Source organism: Nomascus leucogenys, chromosome 6, assembly GCF_006542625.1.
Source record: "Nomascus leucogenys isolate Asia chromosome 6, Asia_NLE_v1, whole genome shotgun sequence".
NCBI lineage: Eukaryota > Metazoa > Chordata > Mammalia > Primates > Hylobatidae > Nomascus > Nomascus leucogenys.
The window spans coordinates 75,099,757-75,122,294 of NC_044386.1; the positions used below are offsets into that span (position 1 = coordinate 75,099,757).

Here is a 22,538-nt window from a genome sequence, read left to right on the forward strand (position 1 = left end):
AGAGAAAATGCTAATGGAACAAATGGGAATCAACGGATAGCCCATTATTTCTCAGCACAAATACAGAATTCTATAGTAAAACAAAAATCATTGAAATGGTAGTAAGCACTCTTCTAGCAATGTGAGTTTCTATAAGGTTCTGATGGGCCTTACGATTTCACTGTCCCCTCAGGGCAGTCCATCTAAAGTGAGGCTATGTTATGTTACATAAACACTAGGAGGAGAGGGAGTGGCATACCATTTCATCACAGGGAAGAGAAAAGAATTTAAGCAACATGCTGAAATACAATGTTAAAGAATGACTCTAATTTAAGATGATTTTTATATATTCAACAATATGTGTTGTGTGGACATAAAGCTGATAGAAAGTGTACCATAAAACATGGAACTTTTAAACATAATCCATCAAAAGAACATATTTACTTACAGCTGACATTTCTTTTATTATTAGGAATTAATGTCTATAACCCTCACTAATACAAAAATCATCCCTTGTTTATATACATTTATTTTTGCACACTCACACTGAATGACTTTGTGTGACAAGCTGTGAAGTTTTAAATTTACCAATTCTTCCAACTCTTTGATTTGCATTATGCTGTTTAATCCTGAGAGAAGAGAAGCTGTCGCTGGTATTAGGTGTTAGAATTCCAACACCTAATAGGTGAAAATTATATTAGGCTGATCATAAAACCATGTTGTTAACTTTTTAAAATTTAATGTCTACCAAGGAATTTCACCCTAGTGGTACATCATTTGAGAAATTAGAAACTGAAGAAATGCATACGTTCAATGATCCATTTTAGAATTAGAAAATTCAAATTAGCATCTTATTTCATTCATATTTCCTGAAGAACCACTGGAAACAGTTATTTAATAGTGTGGCTAAATGTATATTCAGAGAAACACTTCCTGTATATTTGCACATTTATGCATATTTATGTCCTATTCCTGGAATAGATTTACAAGTTTTGTTTTTCAGAAAATTTCAGAATTTCTGGAATGTGCAGAAGTATTAGCAGGTAACTTAGATTTGGAATACACTGTATTAGAGATAAGTGGAAAAATGAGAGGCTTCCTACACTGGAAGGTCAAAGATCTTTCCCGGAGGGGAGTTAAGAATTTGCCTTTGGCCGGGCGCAGTGGCTCACGCTTGTAATCCCAGCACTTTGGGAGGCCGAGGCGGGCGGATCACGAGGTCAGGAGATCGAGACCACGGTGAAACCCCGTCTCTACTAAAAATACAAAAAATTAGCCGGGCGTGGTGGCGGGCGCCTGTAGTCCCAGCTACTCGGAGAGGCTGAGGCAGGAGAATGGCGTGAACCCCGGGAGGCGGAGCTTGCAGTGAGCCGAGATGGCGCCACTGCACTCCAGCCTGGGCGGCAGAGCAAGACTCCGTCTCAAAAAAAAAAAAAAAAAAAAAAAAAAAAAAAGAATTTGCCTTTACTTACCATTATTCTGTTAAAAGAGATTATGAATAATGCAGTTTCACAAAAGGAATGGGACAATGGTGTAAGTAAACCTCCCCATCACGTTTTCAGTGGCTTTCCTTTGAGTCTTGAACGTTTTCCACTGGGTGTTATAGTCGAGAGTCCCCCACCTCCTGAGGAAGCAAGACCTCGCAACCCTGAGACGATGCGCTCTTGCCTGTGTTGTTTGAAGGGGCCCTGCTGCCGCGCAGTTGTCATTAATGCCACCCTCATCCCCCAGGAACTGCACCACTAGGACGGAGGACACACCGATGTAATGACCATAGTAAGACCCCATGTACGTGGCTAATGAGGCAGTGACCCCACGTGGCTCGGAAGCCCTGCTGGGGAGATCCCGCCCTGTCACCCCAGACCCGCTCTCCGACCTGCAGCCCCCAGGGCTCCTGGCCCTTTCCCGTTGCCACTGCGGCTTGTTGTCAAGAAATGGAACTTCAGAAAACCCCCAGATATACACTGCATTAGGTAAGGATTTCATTCTAATAGAGTCCAATGTGACCCTGGCTTTCCCTCCTGTAGTAATGCATTCCTGTCTATGAGTGAGATGAAAGGAAAGTCCACACGCCAGTTTCTTTCAGAAGCGACTGAGAGATGTGCATGTACAGGGGTGCCATGGAGCACCCGGGAAGGACCCAGGCCTGGGCAGGGAGGCGTTGGGGCCGGCTCTAGGGAGCAAAGCTCTTGGAGCCCAGGCCTCTATCACCCGACTGCTGACACTGCCCTCCCATCCCTGCTCTACAAGGGGGCGGTGGTGACTACACGAGGCGCCAAAGATGCTGTTGCCCTGAAGAAACTTCAGCAGAACAGGGCCTCTCCCCTTTGAGGCCGAGCCGTGGGCCCTGCGCCCTCCCCCTCAGCCCAGCTCGGCCGAAGGCGCGTTTGCTGAGCGTCTGGCGGCCTCTACCGGAGCACCTCTGCAGAGGGCCGATCCTCCAGCCCAGAGACGACATGTGGCGCTCGGGCGAGGTGAGAGCGGGCGCGAGTGCGCCGGGGGCGCTGGGGGGCTCTGCGGCGGGCGGCGCGCGGCCCCGGGCGCGGCGCGGAGCGGAGCTGCAGGGCGGCGGCGGGAGCGCGGGGCGCAGGAGCCGCTCCGCCGGGAGTGCCGGGGAAGTTCGCGCTGGCAGCATGGGGCGGTGACGCCGCACCGGCCTTCCGCGCCTGCCAGCCGGGCGAGAGCAGGCGGAGGAGAAGGAGGATGCATCCTCACCGACGGCTCGCCTCCCGGGGCCGGCGCGCAGGGTGAGCCCTGGGCGCGCCGGGCCGGGGCAGTGGGGTAAGAGGACGCTAGCGGGGAAGAGGACCTGCGGCCTCGGCTCGGTCCGCACCCCTCTCCTCCGGGCGCCCGAGCGGCAGGCTGCGTGGCCGGGGAGGAGAGGTGCAGAGCAGGCGGGGCGCGCCGCCAGGCCAGAGCGCAAACTTTACCTTGGCGACTGCGGGGCTGAAGCCGGGCGCGGGAGGGCGCGGGGTCCGGGCGGCTCATCCCTGCCGGACGGGGCACCAGGGCGCGGTGACCAATTGGGGGTGGGGGGCACCCGCTGCCACCATCGCGGGAGCCGGAGGGGTGAGATCGCCCACCTAGAAAGCCAGCGTCAGCCCGGGGCTCTGAGGCGCGCGGCGTCCCGGCGCTGCTCGCGGGGCGGACTCGGACCCCGCGGGGGTGTCGCGCGCGTGTCGCGCGGGCTGCTCGAGGCCAGGGGACTCGGAGCCGCCGCTGCACCGCGCGCTCCCAGCCCAGGAGGAAGGCGCTGCCTGGCGGAGCGCTTGGCTCGTACCGGGGGCAGGAGCCGGGGAGGTCTGCGAAAGCCGGGAGCGAGCCGGGGAGGGCCGGGGAGCTGGAGACCCTCCGCGCGCCGCTGCGGACCGCGCGGGTGGCCGACCGCGGGTGCCAGGGCGACCCCGGCTGCAGCTCCGCAGTGCAGCCCCCGCGCCCACCTGCCCTGGAGCGCCCGCCCTGGTGAGCCTCTGTGGGGGTTCGGGGGGTCGTGGGAGCGCAGCCTCTCCTGGGGGTCTCTGGCTCGGGGCTGAGGGGCGGCGGGAGGCGCCGCCCGGGTTTCCCGCATGCAGCGCCGCGTGCTCGCCGCTTGGCTCTGGCCCGGGCCCCGCGACGAGCCCCAGGACGCGCCCAGGCGACCACCGCATGGCACCCTGCCCTTCTTGGCAGGAGTCGCAGAAGGCCTTCGCTTCCGAGGTGGAAGTACCTGTTGTGTCTCTCAATTCCGGAGTTTGCGGGGGATGGGGGTGGGGGGTGCTTCTTGGGAAAATGCTTCTTTTCGAAGCATACTGTTCGGATGCCCGTGAGCACCAATTTGCGTTATGCGCATACTGAGAAATGCGTGTTTTCACGAAGGTTAGTCGTTGAGCCCAGGGACAATGTCTGCCTGGATTTCAAATACATTAATTAGGGTCCAGCACTGAGCGGAGAGACTTCCACAGATGCAGTGGTTAAGTTATGTAGTCACGGGGACCGAATGCCGGGAAAGTAGCCACACTCTTTTATAGGCAGTTGTCACAGTATTGTAATCCTGCAGAAAACCTGTTTCTTAAATGTGCTTTTCCCCACTTCTTTCCACATACTTTCTCAGTGCCTTGCAGAGAGAGGAGTAGCTTGCTGGCTTTGAACGTGTGGCGTGGCAGATATTTCAGAAAGGTAAAATTACTACACTTGTGGATTTGATGGATACAAAATACAGTCGCTCAGATAACTACAGCGTTTATTTTAATAATTGGACTAATGGTTTATTTGATAACATACTAAAAAACAAAACACAGTATTTGAGTGGAAAACAACGAATTAGGATGATTCTGCAACCTGAGTAGAAGTAAAAATAAGCCTCTTGTTACTTAGTTTTATGCTCCGACTTACTGCCCAGTGAGGGTGGTGGAAAATACCTGGTGTGCAGCTGTCCTGGGGAAGGACAGCAGGCTCCTTTCTTTGCAGATTGTTGTGATAGCAGTGTGATTTGATTCCAGGAACTGTGACACAACAGCGTTGATGTTCACGTGCTTCCCCGCTTTGTGTGCTTTTCAGCTTCAAGATCAAGCTGGAGAAGGGAAGAGTTATTCCTGTATATTCACCTGCTTCAACTACTATTCTTATTGGGAATGGACAATGGAATGTTCTCTGGTTTTATCATGATCAAAAACCTCCTTCTCTTTTGTATTTCCATGAACTTATCCAGTCACTTTGGGTAAGTTACCATCTGTGCTTTTATTTTATGATGTTAGGGACACTGGTGCCTTTCAGACCTGTTACGGGAGCAGCACATCCATTGAGCAAGTCCTCGCCTGCCACCATTGCAGTCCCAAGCCCTTCACTTGTTGTAAATAAATGGAGTCATTGCCCTGACCCACGCTTTCTTCCTGAGCAAGGCTGCTCCTCACGTGGGGTCTCTGAAGTGAGTCAGAGAAAAAAAGGCAGATTATGTTTTCAGAAATGGAAGCTGAAGATGATATCCGAGTCAGCTGTGATTCTTCCTACTCAGGTTAAAACAAGATTCAGGAGTTCACATGCATGAAGGACAGTCACTGCTTGTTAGACAAGGCAGTGCCAGCATTTCAGTTGCCCTCCACGGTTCCATTGTGCAATCAAAGTTGCCTTGAAAGCCAGGCCCATGCTACTTGGCATTGGAAAGGACTCACAGTGGTCCTGGCCTGAGCCAAGGCCCTAGAACTGTGACCATCTGAATGCAGGTGCAGACACCATAAACCACAGGTGCCTGAAGATCTGAAAGACACCCCTGAGGTTCTGGCACTATCATTTCCAGTAACCTCTCTTTCATTTTAGCCTTTAGTATCCATATTCCAACTCTAACCTTTTTTTTTTTTCATGAAACTAGTGATAACCGACATCGTGGATGAATGTTCTTATGAGGCTGCTGTTCCTGTTCTGACCCGTGCCCTAGAATTGTTCTGGTTAATCAAAAGGATTGTAACTTGAAGTTGATGGTGTATAATTAAGAAATTAAATGTCAGGATGAAAGTTGCCAAGCATTAATGCTGCAAAAATGTGGTCCAGAGGTTTCACAGTCTATCCGCATTTATGTAGATTATCACAAGATGGAGAATACAGTGGCTTGGCAACAGCCTGTAGACAGCCTTTCCATCCGGGGGGAAAGAGGACATCCCCAGGACCACGATGTTTTTTGTCTGTCCTCTGTACATTTTCTGCTCTTCTGACTCTTCTGTGCAGAGGAAGGGGTGGGTATGGGGGCCTTGCTCAGGTGCAGTGGCTGGTAGAAGACAGCATTGGGACTGTAGTCCACATCCACCTGGGTGCAAGCCTGAGCCATCAGCTGAGACTTTGTCCAGCAGAGCTGAGCTAAGGAAGATGCCTGTCCCTCACCAACAGAAGCCAGGCAGTGTGTGCACTCTAACCACACTGATGGGAACAGGTGTGTGGCATGTCTCAGCCCTTTGAGCCATTCTAAGTATTCCCTTGGGAAAGAGCATTGGCTGTGACTCTTGCCTTGCTTATCTTGAGTGGACGCCTCCCTTCCCATGCCTTGGGATTTTTTTTTTATCTGTTAAATGAAGGTTTTCCTTTACAAGTTCTCTGCAGCTGTCAAAGCCTATAAACTAGCATGTTCACAATGTTCTTCTGAATGAAATATCTGTACATAAGTGAAATCACACAGAATATTCAAATTTGTCAGCTAATGCATTAGGTAGTTGGTTTGTTTGATATACCACATATATTTGGTAGCATTTTGGTGGAGAAGAATATGTCAGGATTGGAAACTTGTATTTTCTTTAAATTATCTTGGCTAGGCCAGGCGCGATGGCTCATGCTTGTAATCCCAGCGCTTTGGGAGGCTGAGCGGGGGGCAGATCCCCTGAGGTCAGGAGTTCAAGATCAGCCTGGCTGACATGGTGAAACCCCATCTCTATTAAAAATACAAAAATTAGCCAGGCATGGTGGCACATGCCTGTAATCCCAGCCACTTGGGAGGCTGAGGCAGGAGAATCGCTTGAACCTGGGAGGTGGAGTTTGCCGTGAGCCGAGATCATGCCACTGCACTCCAGCCTGGGCAACAGAGCAAGACTTTGTCTCAAAAATGAAACAAAACAAACAAACAAAGAAAATCTTAGCCAAATGTATTATGAATTTGCATTGAATAAGCATGAAATGGTTTTACTCCCTGGTAGATGCAGGTCTGAAATAGGAAGTAATGTGTATAAGGAGTTTAGCCCCAAGAAGCAGGTATGCTTTCTTACTTAGTTCTGTAGCTTTCTGAGGTCATCTTCAAAATAGAGGGGTATCTTAGTCCCTGAAAGCTAACACTGAGTAAGTGGTAGAATACCCCTCAAACTTTCCAGAAAATTAACTGTTGGAGCAGTTTTTAATCTTTTAGGTATATGGCCAGTAGTGTATCATAAAACAACACCGACTAACGGCAGCAAATATGTGAGATACAGAATACGATAATGAAAGGAAGCTCTTTAATTCCACTACCCGGAGACAACCATGCTTCCCATTTGGTGCACTGACTTCCCCTTGCTTCTGTGCATGTTTTTTATACGGTTGGGATCAGGCTGTGCAGTTTGGCACTGTGCTTTTTTCATATCCAATACATTATCACAATTTCTTTAAAATGTATTATTTTAAATGGCTGCATATTTGACAGGGCAAGAGTGCCTTGTGTTAGCTTCTTCCCTAATTGGAGAAGTTTACGTAGCGAATGATTTTGCTGTTATAAATTTTCCTGTAGTGAACGTATTTGGCTGACAAGTTTTCTTAGGTATATGAGATTATTTATATTAGAAGATATTTTTGTAAGAGGAATTTTACATCAGGTTCTTTGAGCACTTTTCACTCTTGACCCTGCGCACCCAATTGCTTTTGAAGAAGTGGGGTTTCTAGCAAAGCGGGAAGCCAGGTTCACACATTCTGGCCAGCAGGGCATGTTTTTCAACAGCCACAAAAGACATCATAAAATACATCAAGCCCCTATTTATTTCCCTTCCTATAGGAGACTCCTCTGACTTGTATATTATCTAAATGGACTTAAGAATAATTGTGTCAAATCCCGATTGAAGTTTCCTAATATTTAGTTAACTTTAAATCTTGAAAAAATAGCTACCACAACGTGGAGCACCTGTCTTTATGTTTCGTGTTTTGGTTTTGGATGAATCCTAGGAGCCACTGTATGAGCTGAGCACCGTTAGCCCATCTTCTAGCTTGGAAGGAGGGAGGATGAATGCCTAACCTTGGAAGTCAGGAGTCCTTACTCGGAGCTTCCTGTGTGACTCCGCCCCCTGTCACTTCTTGGGCTCCCTGACTTGAATGCACACAGTTTGCAGGGTAGGTCTGGATCAAACCAGTCTAGACAAGAGGGAACATAATTCTAAAAGGTAGTCCCTGCTTCAGAGTGGAGAGAGTTTTCAGTACTTGGGGATTGGGGGGAAAAAAGAGTCTGGGTAAGCTCTGTTTCTTTTCCTTCCAAAGAAAGAGTTTATGTGATTGGGTTCAAAAGAAAGGGGAAAGGAGAAGCATCAAAGGGTTTAATTTGAACCTGATTCTAGGACAAGAGAAGCGCTGACTCCTGAGAGGCCAGAGAACTGGCAGAGGGTGAGGAGGGCTCTAGAGAATCAGGCAGGGAAGAAGAAGGAAAAAGAAAAAGAGTAGGGCTATGTGCGTGGACCAAGTTGAGATGCAGTGTTTGTGAAACGTGTGACACTGGCAGTTGGAAAATTTATAGATGTGTTAAGTGCAATGTACTTGGTGATTATATAGGATAACTGACGTGAAATTGCTTTGAATTACATGAGTGTTCTTCTCCTTCTCTTGGTCATATTCTAAATTTGATTGGAGTCACCAGTAGCTCATTTTCAATAGTCTTTCTAATTCTTCTGTTAGTTTTAACTTATGGAACAGAGACCGAGTCAAGCGTACAATACAATAAGGCCCTTTTTGGACACTCAGCCCTGTGCTAAGGTACGTTTGATGACCTGGGATTATTTGAAGCATTATATTTATTTTAGTAAGACCAGTAAACAAAAGTACATAGTATAGAAAAACCAGTACAGAAACAATATTGGCACCAATATAATGTCAAAATACATAACATTAAATTTAAACTGGAATTAATTTATCATCATTAAGAAAATCATACTTTATCAGACCTGATAGACCAGTGACAACTGTGAGATAAAATTGAGGATTATCAGCTTAATAATAAGGTAAAGTCTGAGTCCATTGATTTTATTGTCTTAAATATATTTTGGAGGTTTACTGATTGATAAAACATCTGTTGAACAATTTTAATATGTGGAAGCCGCAACTCAAATAGACTTTGGAAAACAATATTTTATAAGCAGCAATTAAAAGTAGGTTCTTGCAGAAGTGGCTTTTGAACATGAACAGATAGAGTCTTCTTTATCTATATACACAAGTGTGCCAGTGTGGACCTTTGTTTTTGTGAAGAGAACCATTCCATACGCTCACTCAAGGACAGTTCCCTTCTTTTAAGTAGAGCAGAAAGTACATTCTCTCTGAATCACGCAGGTACTCATGATATCTTTTTAAACGGAAAGTTCTCCCTTGTGAATCCCCAGATGACAAATTCTTCCTGCACCATAGCTGCGGGTTCATGAGGCCTGGGACAAACAGTTATGGTAACAATTCTAAAAGCACTCAGAAAGCCCACTGAAGCAGAGAGCGGGAACACAAGTGGTGGCGCACCTAAAGGCTTCAGCGACCCCCGGAGAGCCAAAAGGCAGTTCTTGCACATGGCAAAAAAATGTAGGTGGTTAAAACAGGGCTATAGGGGAATGTCCAACATGTTTTTAAAGGTACCCAAAGAAAATAATTCCCAGTTATCTGCTTCATAAAGGAAACTTCAGCGTGTTCAGCAGGCACTGAGCAGGCAGGAGACTCGGCCAGCGCAGCTCTCCGCCAAGACTGTCTGGCAGTCAGCTCGGGAGTGAGTCACTGACTCCCTTCAAGGGGAGAAGGAGCATGTGGGCTTTCGGGTTTTTACAAAGGTTCAGATTGCATAAGATGCTCATTTTAATTAATGAGAAATTTCAGAGGAAAGTACTAGAAGCAAAAATAAAAAGAAATCTTATCAGACAAGTCTGGTGGTAGCAACAGTAATTATCAGCCTGTATACAAGTATATCTCCTTAATATTTAATTTACACAAAATTCTTGACTTGCAGGTGAAAAGAGCTCAGGTGTTAGAGCTTAGATAACTGTGTCCAAGTTTCACCATCTGAAAGTGGTAAAAGCAAGGGATCCCTGAGAATGCAGGCTGGGCTAGCGCGCTCCACTGCAGGGCCTGCCCCAGAATGTCCTAATTTTTATTATAGTGCCCTGAAAAGGGACGGAATGGGGGGAGGACTATATATGGGAAACCAAAGAATATCCTAATCTAGAACTCACATGTTACCACTATGAAAACATTGTCTGCTGCAGCCCGAATAAACTCCAACACGGAATATAGATTGTGAACTGGAATACTGTGGAGAAAGATCATTTGCTAGTGAGAGTAAGACCTGCAGTGAAACAGGCTTCAGCAGTTCATTGAAAACTCTATTTTATTTGTATTTATTTAACAACTTATTTTAAAATCAAAAGGCCAACCTAAAAGTGAATGAAGCACAGAACCAGTTAATTTTCAGTTTTAACAAGAACAATTGGGCCATCACTGTACTGTCAGTTCGGTTCCTGTTTCAGGATCACTGGTGAATATTTAGGATGGCATTAAGTGTCATTTTGACAGAGGGCAGTGTAGCTGCCTGGCTTCGATCTCTGTCCACATGCTCTCTGTGTGACGTCAGAAGAGTTACTTCACCTGCCTGCAACTCAGTTTCTAATCTCAATGTGGGATTAATCATGGGTCCAGGATCACAAGGCTGGTATGAAGGATAAATTGCCAACCTATGCCAAATGCTTAAGCAAGCCCAGGTCTGTGTCAGGGGAGGGTATGCTAAGTGCACCAAGCCATTCTGGGTTCTGTGACCAGGAGACTCCTGGGGTTTACTGGACCCAGAGTGTGAGATGGTGCCTGGCCTCAGCCTGAGCACAGCAAGGTCATTGCCTTGTCCACATCTGCAATGTCTCCCTCGAAGGGGCATCCTGGGGGACGTTGCCCTGCAGCTACACTAATGTGGACTGTGCCCTCACCATGCACCAGGCACTGTTCCAGGTACTGAGATGCACAAAGCAGAGCAGGGGCAGAGTGGGGCTTGCCTCCCAGGAGGGTACACTCTGGTGTGCATTGAATAAGTGTCAGTAGGTTATGATGATTGCTATGAAGAGTAATTCAGAGTAAGAGACAGTGCGTGTGCTGGAAAGAGATGCTTGAGCAGAGATCTGAGGGAGGTGAGGATGTGAGCAAAGCTGTTGGCAGAGAAACCTGAACTGGCAGGAGGAATGGCGGGTGAATCCCAGGCTGTGTGGCAGGTGCATGCTTGACGTGTTAGGAACAGCGGAGGGGCAGGTGTGAGGAAGTGGGAGACGGGGAGGAAGCGTCGTCAGGGAGGAAGGGCTGGGGTTGGGATCACATTCCGAAAGTGCTATAGGCCATGCAGGGGAGCATCAGGAAGGACAGTTGACTTTTATCTGGAAGGGCAGAGAGGGCCACTGAGTGGTTTTGAGTAGGTTTGAAACATGATCCAATTTAGATGTGATAATGATGTGACTTAAACGTTGAAGCTCACTCTGGGTGCAGAGTGAAAGAATAGAATGGAATCTGGAGTGAGGTGAGAGGGGGTTAACCCAAGACTCAGTGGGGACAGTGAAGAGGTGATTGCAGTGGCCCAGGGGAGGGGCTGTTTTGGCCAGCAGCATTAGTTGATGGGTTATTGTGGGCATGAAGGAAAGAGAGAAGTCAGGGATGACCCCTAGGTATTTTACTAGAGAACCCGACAGGTTCACCTGCCTATGATCGAGCTGGAGAGGGTAGTAGGGAAGAGGTTTGGGTACAGAAGGTCACAGGTGCAGTGGTGGTATGGGAAGCCCCTGCAGACACCACTAGGTCTCCCAGCGGATGTAGAGGTCTGGAGGACAGAGAGGGATTGGGCTGGAGGTGTGGACCTGAGGTGTTTCCATACTTTGGGAGGTATTTAAGCCACTGGTTTGGATGAGACAGTCAGAGGTTAAGTGCAGACAGAAAGGAAAGGGTGTCTGGATTGTGCCCTGGGGCATGTTTGTGTTCTGAGGTCAGGAAGGTAAGAGTGGCAGCAAGACTGAGGGGAAGAGGCAAGTAAAGGGAAAGACGACAGAGCCGTGCCCTGAGGCCAAGTGGAAAGGGGTTGTAGGAATGTTGCCCACAGGTCAACTAAGCTGAGGACCAAGACTTGATCTTCAGATTTGGCCATGTGGAGTTCATTCCTGGCCTCCAGAAGAGAAGCTTCCTTGGGATGCAGGTAGTGAAGGCCTGGCAAAGAGTGGTTGCAAGAGAAGGGAGGGGAGGCAGCGGGGGTTGCTCATATGGACAAATCTCCCAGTGAGTTTTCAGGAGAAGATGGGCAAAGAATGGAGCAGTGATGGGAACGGAATATGGGGTGAATGAAAGGCTCTTTGAAAGAGCGGTGATATTAGAGCAGATGTGCTTGCTGATGGGCATGGCAGGAGAATGGGGAGAATGTGTGTAAGGAATGGGATGGAACATCACTGTGTCATCACCTATGCAGGACCCCCAGTGTGGCTGGGAGGAGGGACAGGGCTGAATCTAGGAAGGAGGGCAGGGTGGGAGAGGTGGCTCTGGCCTGTGGGGCCATAGGGCTTGGGTTTTACCTTGTGGACAGCAGGATTCTGAGTTGGGCAGCAGTGCCAAGAGCAAGAATGGAGAACCTCCATGAAGAGTGAGGAATACACTTCAGTAGGATTTCAGGAGCTGCAGGGAGAACTGGGGATTTTAGGATTTGGCAGGAATATCAGAGAGTTCTAGCATGATGTTCCATGGCACAGACTCAGAGCCTCATAAAACAATATGGTGCCTGTCCATGTTTTCCACCTTAAGAGGGGAAAGCTGTTATTTGGAACCCTGGGATTGACCCTCACTGTCCAGCCAGTGTCCATCTTGGTTTTGTTTTTCTGTTACATTGTTGTTGTTTTTCTAATATGGTGCTTAAGTGACGGGTAATAGGCATTTGAGGAAAACATCACACAGTGGTGCCATTTAGAGGTACTCATTTAATTACCTGAAAGTAACAGACAAATAAACAGAAGAGGCATTTTTCAGAAGTCATTAAATACTGGGGAAGAACAAAATTTAAGAAGACAGATAAGCTACAGCTTAAAAAAAGCCCAGTTCAACATCCAAAGTAATTTCCAGTCAAAATATGTCTGCAGTTGCCATTATCGAACTCACTGAATGTAAGTCAGAAGTAGTCATCCATATAAGGAAGATTACATCACAAAGAAGCACATCACACACTGCCTTCACTAGCACCCGTGGTGGAATGACAGTACCAAAAAGATTTTTTCTTCTCCAGAAGTGACGCCACAACTTGTACTCTTTCAAGTACCAAATAAGGAATATGTTGGAACTGAGAATATGGCATAAGTGGGACATGTTTTGTAGAGAATATGCATTCAATATAAGGAAATAATTCCTATTTTAAGAGAACCTAGTGAATTAACCCAGACTAAAATTGAAGGGTAAGTCACCAAATTTTCAAGTATTTCTGTTATGTCTAAGACTGTTGCTAGTAATAGGGATATAATCTCAGCTCACAAAAATTCACTTCCCCAAAGAACGGGGCCTTTACTTGTCCTTGAAGCACTCATGGACTCCGGTCGACCTCAGGATGAGCAGAGCTCCTGGGCTGTACTCAGTGCAGTTAAGAAAAGCAGAAGTGGAGTGTCGGCTAGTCCAGGCTGCCTGCTGACCCTAAACGGAGTGAGCGCTTTATGGGCTGAGGACATCTTGGTTTCCACCTGTAGGACTCATCCATCACACGCTGCATATTATTGCTCACCAAAGGCATAGCCCTGGATTTCTGTGTTATTTTGTTTTTCAAGTGCTTTCAATGAGCCAAAATGGAACAAAGGAAGCTGAAATTCCTCCTTAGCCTAGCAGCAGTTCTTAAAGATCATGCAACTTGATAGAGGCGCTAGCCAGTTCCCCAGGCATCTGTGAAGGTCTCCTCTATGAAGGCACTTACACACCAGGGGCTGAGAAAACACAGCATTTGCCTTCTATGATACAGCACGGGCCTTTCTCTCCATGGCTGTGAAAGCGGTGTATTTCATAACCACGCACTGCAAATGAAGCATTTTTGAGGATGGTCTATGGACAGAGGAGGGCCTCCAGTTCATGAAAAAACAAAAGACAAAAACCCTCTGCTCCTACCCTGATAGGCATCATCAGACCTTTTTAAGAATCTGATTCTTCCCTCCTAGAGGCTATCTTCAGTTAATCCAGCAAGGACAACACTGCAAATCCCCAGCCATGGGCCCGTCATACAAAGAAAGGTCTACAGATAAATGCAAAAGGCAGTTATGGCAGGGAAGGGCAGACACTGAAATTCCTCCAAGAAAAGTGTAATTATGTGCAAATGTGTGTAGATATACTGAAGCTAACGAAAATAATTTTGATCAAGAAGTAGAATCTGAGCTTTGAAATTCTTAAGCATAGCATTCTATTCCGTCACTGTGGGAAATGATTAGGGTATTTGTGAGTGGGATTCAGAGCCCAGTGGGATGGTGTTTCCCTAAAACTGGCAGAGCAGTGGGTCTTTATCTCCGCTTCTGGAGAGAGCCACGGAAAACAATACTCACAGAGACATCACGTGGCTGCACAGCCTCCAAATGGTCAATCATGGAGTCAAGCCTTTGTCTCTGGACAGCCAGGGCTGTTACCATCTAACACAATTTAGGAACATTTTCACAACAGAGAATGGAGTAGCTTAGAAAACTTTAATTTCAACATTAAGATCTGCTTTTTCTACTAGTACCTCAATTGGTAAGATGAAGAGACAGCAAAGACCTTCCAAAAATTGAGCACCTGGACGTGGTCTAAAATTGAGTTGCAAACTCGATGACAATTATGAAATCCATGAGAAGTGCATCATGAGGCCAGATCTGTTTTGATAAATAGTTACACAACTGAGCAGGTACAAAATATAACCTTCTTTTTTCCTCCCGCAAAACCCTGAAGAAGCAGGCTGTTCACTGGGAGGAGCTATGCTAGGCTTAGTGCTTTGTCTTTCCGAAGTGTGCAACTACCATGGATGTCGGAGAAAGGGGAATTTAATGTTTTTAAATATGAAATCACAGAGTTAAAAAAGTATACGTCTGTGGGCTCCATACTAACAGGAATGAATTTTAGCTTGTTAGCACTTCAACTATGTGCATTTTTATGGTGATGTGAAAATTAGATCAAAAGAGCATTATTCTTTTATTCTTTATTCTCTTATTCAATTCAAAAGGGAATAGCTTTAGGGCCAGCAAAGAATTGATCTCTTAGATGCAATCAATGAAAATGACTGACTTTTAAGAACAGGGTGGAGCAGGCCTGCATCGATTCTGACCTCAGCATCTCTCCATGGCTGGTGGCTCTCAGCTCTGATTTCAGCCTTTTCATGGGTGAGAAAACACTTTAAGCAGAGCTAGGGCCCCACAGCCGGGCACTTCAGGGAAGTACCAGGAATCACATATTCTTCTCCCAAGTGCCCAGGGCGCTCCCTTCTTGGGAACCACAGCTGGCTTTCAGTTTGGTAAGTCCCCTTGAAGCCAAATTTGCAGTCAAGTGCTCAGTAATTCAAAACCAGTTGCTATTTGCACATCTGAAAGCAGCTGTAGAAACCTGAGGTGGGATCCATGCTCTTCAGCTGTGGGGCTGTCTTCTGGGCTTGTGGTCTCTCTGTCGCCCCAGATACCATCCTCAGTTTATCTAGATCTGCTAAGGCAGTTTCTAGTTTTGTTCTGCTCATACTACATAAGCTTTTGGAATCTGGGTAACTTGACTGAACAAACAAAAAATGTTCTTATGTCTTCCCTGAGGCTCAGCCCACTCTTCTTGAGGGTTTATTGGGTGACGCTGGGTCCTACAGAATGTGCTGTGAGCTCACACACTGAAGGGGCAGGACCCCAGAGATGACACAGACTCCATCCTATCTGTCACTCACTCTCCAATCCTGGCATATTATTCACAGCACAAATGCTCCCAGTCCAACTAAGGATGCAGTGAGGTTTGGAAACAGCAACCTCGGAAAGTTTCTCAGCGTCCCCTCCACGCCCCAGCCCCTGGTTCAGGGGACTCTAGCAATAAGAGAACTTGGTTTTTGTGTGTTTAAACCAAACTTCTGAAATCCCCTGTGAGTGGATTAGGCTCTTCCAGTCCATGCACAGTGGCTAATTGGTTGTTAAAAATGGCTAAAATATTGACATAAACCAACTCCTTAGAATCACAGAATGATAGACTTTGAGCCTCAGGCTAGGTGGTTGGATAACTAGCCCCAAGCAGAGTATCCTTGGATGTTGGAGAACTGAGGTGTGTCGAGGCCAAACAATCCCCTAGGCAGTATGGGAGCTGTGTTCTCAGATCCTCGTCTCAGGAGACAAGCCTCCACGTGACTCCCTGGTTTCTGTATCTTGAGAAGAATTTGTAAGAAATGATATGTTTTAACGCTTCCTCTTGTTTCTCTTTTTGAAAGCTTTTCACAGATGCCAACCAGTTCAGTGAAAGATGAGACCAATGACAACATCACGATATTTACCAGGATCTTGGACGGGCTCTTGGATGGCTACGACAACAGACTTCGGCCCGGGCTGGGAGGTGAGTGTGCTCTCCTCAGCTGAGCCCAGCAAGGATCCGGGAAGGGCTTACGTCTCGTCTCAAGCTTGTGTTTGCGCTGATTCAAACAATTCCTAAAAGAGCTTCCCTGCCAGGATTTTGGTATGATGGCTGTTCCACTCTTGCCAAGAATCATTCATCCTTTGTTATTTTCTAGACGCAAGATCCTTTGTTATTTCTAGGTGGAAGAAGCTGGGGGCAGTGGTCTCCCCAAAGCATCTTTGCAAAATCCCCTCTTCCCAGATAATCTTAATGTCTAGTCTCGTTAACTTAAGGAGGAACCAGCTTTCAGGTGTTACTAAAGCTGAGATTACACTATGTTAAGAAATAATATAAAATCAATCTCATAGTCTTGTATCTATGCGAGTCCTTTTCAGAAATCCACTGTGGAATGCAGTCATCCTTTATATCTTTATGGGTTATGCATTTAATGCTTCACTATGGCCATAGTTCTAGTATTTACTTTGACTTTATGGAATTCAATAAAAATGAGCTGATGTAGATTGTTCTTGAAGGGCGCACCTGGCACAGCTTCATTGTTGTGCTAAGAACTGTGTGCAGCTTCCAGGCACGTGCAATCCCCTTGGCTCTACAGTTTAGATGTGGAGTCTGAACTTGTTGGGTTAGGTGAGGTAGACACTTTCCAGTGAATACATTCTTGGAGGAAAAAATTTAGTTCTCTAGTATTTGCATTTTTTTTAAATTTGAGATGGAGTTTCACTCTTGTTGCCCAGGCTGGAGTGCAATGCCATGATCTCGGCTCACTGCAACCTCTGCCTCCCAGGTTTCAGTGATTCTCCTGCCTCAGACTCCAGAGTAGCTGGGATTACAGGTGCACACCACCACACCCAGCTGATTTTTGTGTTTTTAGTAGAGATGGAGTTTCACCATGTTGGCCAGGCTGGTCTCAAACTCCAGGCCGCAGGCGATCCACCCACCTTGGCCTCCCAAAGTGCTGGGATTACAGGCGTGAGCCACAGTGCCCCGCCTAGTATTTGCATTTTTAACAGAGAGATCCACTTAAAGCATGAGTTGCCACTCTCTGCCTTTTGGCCACAGGCTCCTTGACAGTCTCTTACTCTGCCCTCTGAATTATGTTCCTTGCCCTGTGTGCCCAGGAGTCCAGTCCCTTGAACACACTCAGAAGGGTCAGAGCATCTAGAGGAGCCCTAAGCTGCCGTCAGTGCTTGTGGTATTCTCTCATCCTCTCTGCCTTCCAGTCCTGCAGAGTAGGAGGATACCATGGAAAGCCTCCCGGTCCGCCCTGCTGGGGCTGGCATCTCAGTGAGGAGACAGGCACACTGCATCATACAACACACAGCATCACACAGACACCTGCCCACGCACAGATGCACGCCATGCAGACAGACGATCATCACAGCGCGAGCTGCTGGAGAGGCAGGCCCACAGTGTGGCTGGAAGTTACTCGGTGTGGGCTGGGCTGCACTTTGAATTGCTTCCTACTCATGACCACGGGGACTTACAGGGCCCTGGTAGCGCCCAGGGAACCACACAGGTTTTCCCCCAAATATTATTAGCCACTTTTATCGCTTTACCTATTTCCAATAATTTTGTTTGAAATCACAGTCTCCCATGATAGGGCTTTCTATAATAACAATTCGAAACACTACGTAAGGAGAAGTGGGTCTTCCTTCCTGTCTCAGGGCGCACTGGGCGCATTCTCAACATCCTTTCCCGGAGACCACCCAGGACCTCCAGCTTTGATTGGAAAGTCAGCTCCCCTCATCCTGAATTGTCTGACCCTTTTTAAAGCCCCTCTCTATGGCGACGGCATGGCTCTGCGCTGCCAGGCTAGCATCATTGTTCCAGGTTTACAGAGGAGGAAATGGAAGCTCAGGTGTTTGCAAAACCCAAGGCCCCACAGTGAGGCCTCAGCCCAGGTCTTTCCAGGACTGCTCCCCAGGGGGCAGAAGGAGGAGGAGAGCCAAGCTGTGTTCTCTATGATGGGAATTTCATTTCATGGTATAGTGGGGAGCAGCTTGATTTCATCTGGTAATTGTCAAGTCCTCCAAATTTACCAAACGCACTGCAAAAGCCCCCGGGTGCAGAGGGTGACCCTGATTAATGGACTGAGAGCACGAGGGTGTGACAGACGCGCGGGATGAGTCGGTGCAGCCGAGGGACCTGTGTCTGTGTTTCAGAGCGCATCACTCAGGTGAGGACCGACATCTACGTCACCAGCTTCGGCCCGGTGTCCGACACGGAAATGGTAGGTCCCGGGGCATGGCTGGGCAGACAATTCTTACCCCGCGCCGCAGGCCCCAGCCCAGGCCCCGTGCCCTCTGACTGCCTCGTGCCTTCCTTTGCACTAGGAGTACACCATAGACGTGTTTTTCCGACAAAGCTGGAAAGATGAAAGGCTTCGGTTTAAGGGGCCCATGCAGCGCCTCCCTCTCAACAACCTCCTTGCCAGCAAGATCTGGACCCCAGACACGTTCTTCCACAACGGGAAGAAGTCCATCGCGCACAACATGACCACGCCCAACAAGCTGCTGCGGCTGGAGGACGACGGCACCCTGCTCTACACCATGCGGTGAGCGCCGGGCGGGGGCGGGCGGGGCAGAGGGACGGTGCGGGGCAGGCGCGGCTGCCCATCCTGCCGCAAGAGCCGCAAGAGCCGCGCCGCCGAGCTGTTCTGACCACAGGTCTGAGACGGCAGCGCCTGTGTGCTGGGGGTTTCCCCTTGCCATCTGCCCACACCAGCGCTCTTGCACGTTCTTTCCCTGGGCTGCCATAGGTCCGTGGCCGTTTGTCATTTGGACTCGTTTATTAGGTTCAAGCTCAAGAGCATCTTTAGAACCATGGCCCGGATAATGTCAGATAGGGAAAAATTATTATATAAAACTTAAACATCTAAGGAGGACTGGGCGTGGTGGCTCATGCCTGTACACCTGCAATCGCAACATTCTGGGAGGCTGAGGTGGGAGGATGGCTTGAGGCCAGAAGTTTGAGATTAGCCTGGGCAACATAGCGAGACCCTGTTTCTACCCAAAAAAAAATCACCCAGGCGAGAAGGCATGCACCTGTGGTCCTAGCTACTTGGGAGGCTGAGGTGGGAGGGTCGCTTGAGACCAAGAGTTTGAGGTTGCAGTGAGCCATGATTGTACCACTGCGCTCCAGCCTGGGTGACAGAGTGAGATCCTGTCTCGAAAAAAGAAAAAAAAAAAAGGGAATTTTTTATTTTCTTTTGTTGCAATTGTGTAGCCTTTGGAAGTTTTAAAAGCCCATTTCTCACATCCTTGGATAACATTCCAATGTTGAGGTTAAGTTTTAGTATTTATAATTTAAATGGACGGTTAGTCATTTTTAAAATTTTGAATTATTCATTGCCTTGGATAAATCAATAAATTGATCAATGAGAAAGACTCCTTTAGAGTTTTTCAAAGTTTCCAAAGTGGGTTTACGGATGTAGGCTTCAGAAAATATTTTTTAAATTGAAAAAAACAGTAGTAAAGTCAAGTTAAAAAAAGGAAGCACATTCCTTTCGCGTAGGTATTGGAATTTCTCTATCTTGCTACAATTTTTCACAGTAAACTTTGTATTTAAGAGAGTAATCATAGTGGAAACTAATATTGATGCTCTCATCTTTGGAGGATCTGTGTTTCCTAGTATGTGTTCTGGTGAATACTCTGACACACTGTGTCCTGTTGATTAAAGGGGGGAAAAATCAAGCTTTTAAAGAACTAAAGTTAATTTTGTTCAGAAGTCTTACAAGGGACGGCAGACTGAGGCCTGTAGCCTGGGAGCCGCCCTTTGGAGAGGGTTTGCCAACGGCTCCGCGCTGCGTTTCATCGTGCTGCTGTGCACACGTGGTGGATAATCAGCCTGTGCAACATCTCATCACAGCTTGGGTGCAAGAGTACATTTGGTTATGGTTTGCCGAGGCATAATCACTAATCCCCTCAGACCCGCCTTCTGTGTAGGAAAAGGCAAGGACTGGTGCTCTTATCTTGTGAAGAATGTAGTGACTCAGGGCCGGGCGCAGTGGCTCATGCCTGTAATCCCAGCACTTTGGGAGGCCGAGGCGGGAGGATCATGAGGGCAGGTGATCGAGACCATCCTAGCTAACACGGTGAAACCCCGTCGCTACTAAAAAAAATACAAAAAATTAGCCGGGCGTGGTGGCGGGCGCCTGTAGTCCCAGCTACTCAGGAGGCTGAGGGAGGAGAATGGCGTGAACCCGGGAGGCGGAGCCTGCAGTGAGCCGAGATGGCGCCACTGCACTCCAGCCTGGGCAACAGAGTGAGACTCTGTCTCAAAAAAAAAAAAAAAAATAAAGAAACAAAAAAATAATGTAGTGACTCAGGCAAGAGATGTGGGGGGCGTGAGCTCTATCCTGTTTGAGCTTCAAAGCATCTTTCTGGAGACACAATCAGGGGCTTTGTGAAATGATGCTGGCAGGTGGAAATGAGCAAAAGTGGCTTCTCTCACATTTGTTACCTTGTCTCACAGTTCCAAATCTATTTGACAGCAGGACTGTCCTGGTAACAGCCCAATAAGGAGCTGTGATGAGTGAGCCTCGCACACACATCTTGGCCTTTCCTCACATTGATCTTGAACGTGTTTGCCCATAGATAGAGATGTGAGTTTTGAGCATCAGTGTCCTTGGACATTACCTTGTTGATGTAGAGAGGTTTGTTGAAAACCTGAGAAATATTTCAAGGGTTGAGAATAAGTCCTTAGCCATCAGTCCATTGAAAAAGGAAGGGTTTGGAGAGAAGCGAATTCAGTCTCAGCCCTGTGTGTAGACAGCAGGTGTGGAGACAGAGGCCGAGGTGTTGGAGGATGTCTAGGGGTTCACGTAGGGCTGGGAGGAATGCTGGATTTGGTTACTGTGGGGATGCCTGTGTTCTGCTCATGGAATGAAAATACACTCCCGGTCTTCGTCGGACTAGTGATCTTGATTCTCATCCTAATTAAATCTAATCTTAATTTAATCTTTGGGTCCAAAGCCTGAAAGGTGTATGACATATATGCAGTTTGTTGTTGTTGTTTTTGAGATGGAGTCTCACTCTGTCACATTGTCAGGCTGGAGTACAGTGGCGCAATCTCAGCTCACTGCAACCTCCGCCTCCCGGGTTCGAGCGATTCTCTTGCCTCAGCCTCCCAAGTAGCTGGGATTACAGGCATGTGCCACCACACCCGGCTAATTTTTGTATTTTTAGTAGGGAGGGGGTTTCACTACACTGGCCAGGCTGGTCTTGATCTCTTGACCTCAGGTGATCCATTGGCCTCGGCCTCCCAAAGTGCTGGGATTACAGGCATGAGCCACCGTGCCCAGCCAAGGTATGCAGTTTTAATTCTAGAAGACAATGGGACACACTCTCTCCTCTGAAGCATTGTTGCCTGAACGGGATGCGGAGTTAGTGTCACTCCTTACAAGGGGTGGAGGCAGGAATGGGGCCGCCTACTAAGTCTGTATAGCAGGCGACTTCACAGACACAGCGTCCTTCAGCCCTCAGACAGCCCTGCCAGCCAGGTGACACTGTGACCATAATGAACGGAGAGAGTAAGACTTAGGGGTGTTTGGTAACCAGCCCAGGATCATACAGCTAGTGAGGAGGTCACAGGAATTTGAGCTCAGTTCTGAGCAATGTTCTTGTTTAATCCACCACATTTGAAAATTCGAGGGACACAGCATCATTAGATTGAGAGTGGCTTTTTGGGAGTGTCATGCCCAGAAGGGAGCCAAGGAGAGGTGAGAACCAGAGCGACTTGCCAGTGGTAATCAGTGGCTGTTTGTGCGGAGGAAGAGTCTGCTAATGAGCTGCAAGGTTGATAATGAGTTTTCTTTTTCAGTCATATACAACATTTGGAAAGTGGAAATAGTTCCACTTCCAAGTGTTATGAATTTTAATGTGATAGAGCTATAGCTAGAATGCTACAGCAGTTTTACCTATTGATTTAGCAAAGCTGGTGAAATAGCTGTGCAAACTACTGGTGAAATAGGAATCACTAAAGCACGAATCACCCGGTGGTTGAGCACTTCAGTGCCAGGGTCCCTCTGGTCGGGAAGACGCCACACTGTCAAGCCATGGAAAGCCGATGGTATACTTTGATCCAGTCATTCCAACATAGTATCCACCTCAAGGAAATAATTAGGACTATGGAGGCCAGGCGCGGTGGCTCACGCCTGTAATCCCAGCACTTTGGGAGGCCGAGGCGGGCGGATCACGAGGTCAGGAGATTGAGACCATCCTGGCTAACATGGTGAAACCCCGCCTCTACTAAAAATACAAAAAAATTAGCCGGCCGTGGTGGCGGGCGCCTGTAGTCCCAGCTAC

The 22,538-nt window shown here is 47.7% G+C and overlaps 1 protein-coding gene across 4 annotated transcripts in view; it reads left to right on the forward strand.

Moving 5' to 3' along the window:
- The first annotated feature begins 2,298 nt into the window (after positions 1 to 2,298).
- Positions 2,299 to 22,538, forward strand: part of GABRA5 (gamma-aminobutyric acid type A receptor alpha5 subunit) — a 90,333-nt gene continuing 70,093 nt past the window's right edge. Inside the window, exons 1-6 of one of the 4 annotated variants that reach the window (XM_030814463.1) lie at positions 2,299 to 2,453; positions 4,070 to 4,134; positions 4,516 to 4,675; positions 16,094 to 16,215; positions 18,396 to 18,463; positions 18,567 to 18,787. In XM_030814463.1, the coding sequence (XP_030670323.1) occupies positions 4,590 to 4,675; positions 16,094 to 16,215; positions 18,396 to 18,463; positions 18,567 to 18,787 (497 nt within the window). In that variant the 5' untranslated portion in view covers positions 2,299 to 2,453; positions 4,070 to 4,134; positions 4,516 to 4,589. The other 3 variants (XM_030814462.1, XM_030814464.1, XM_012507153.2) reach the window with 3 other exon arrangements.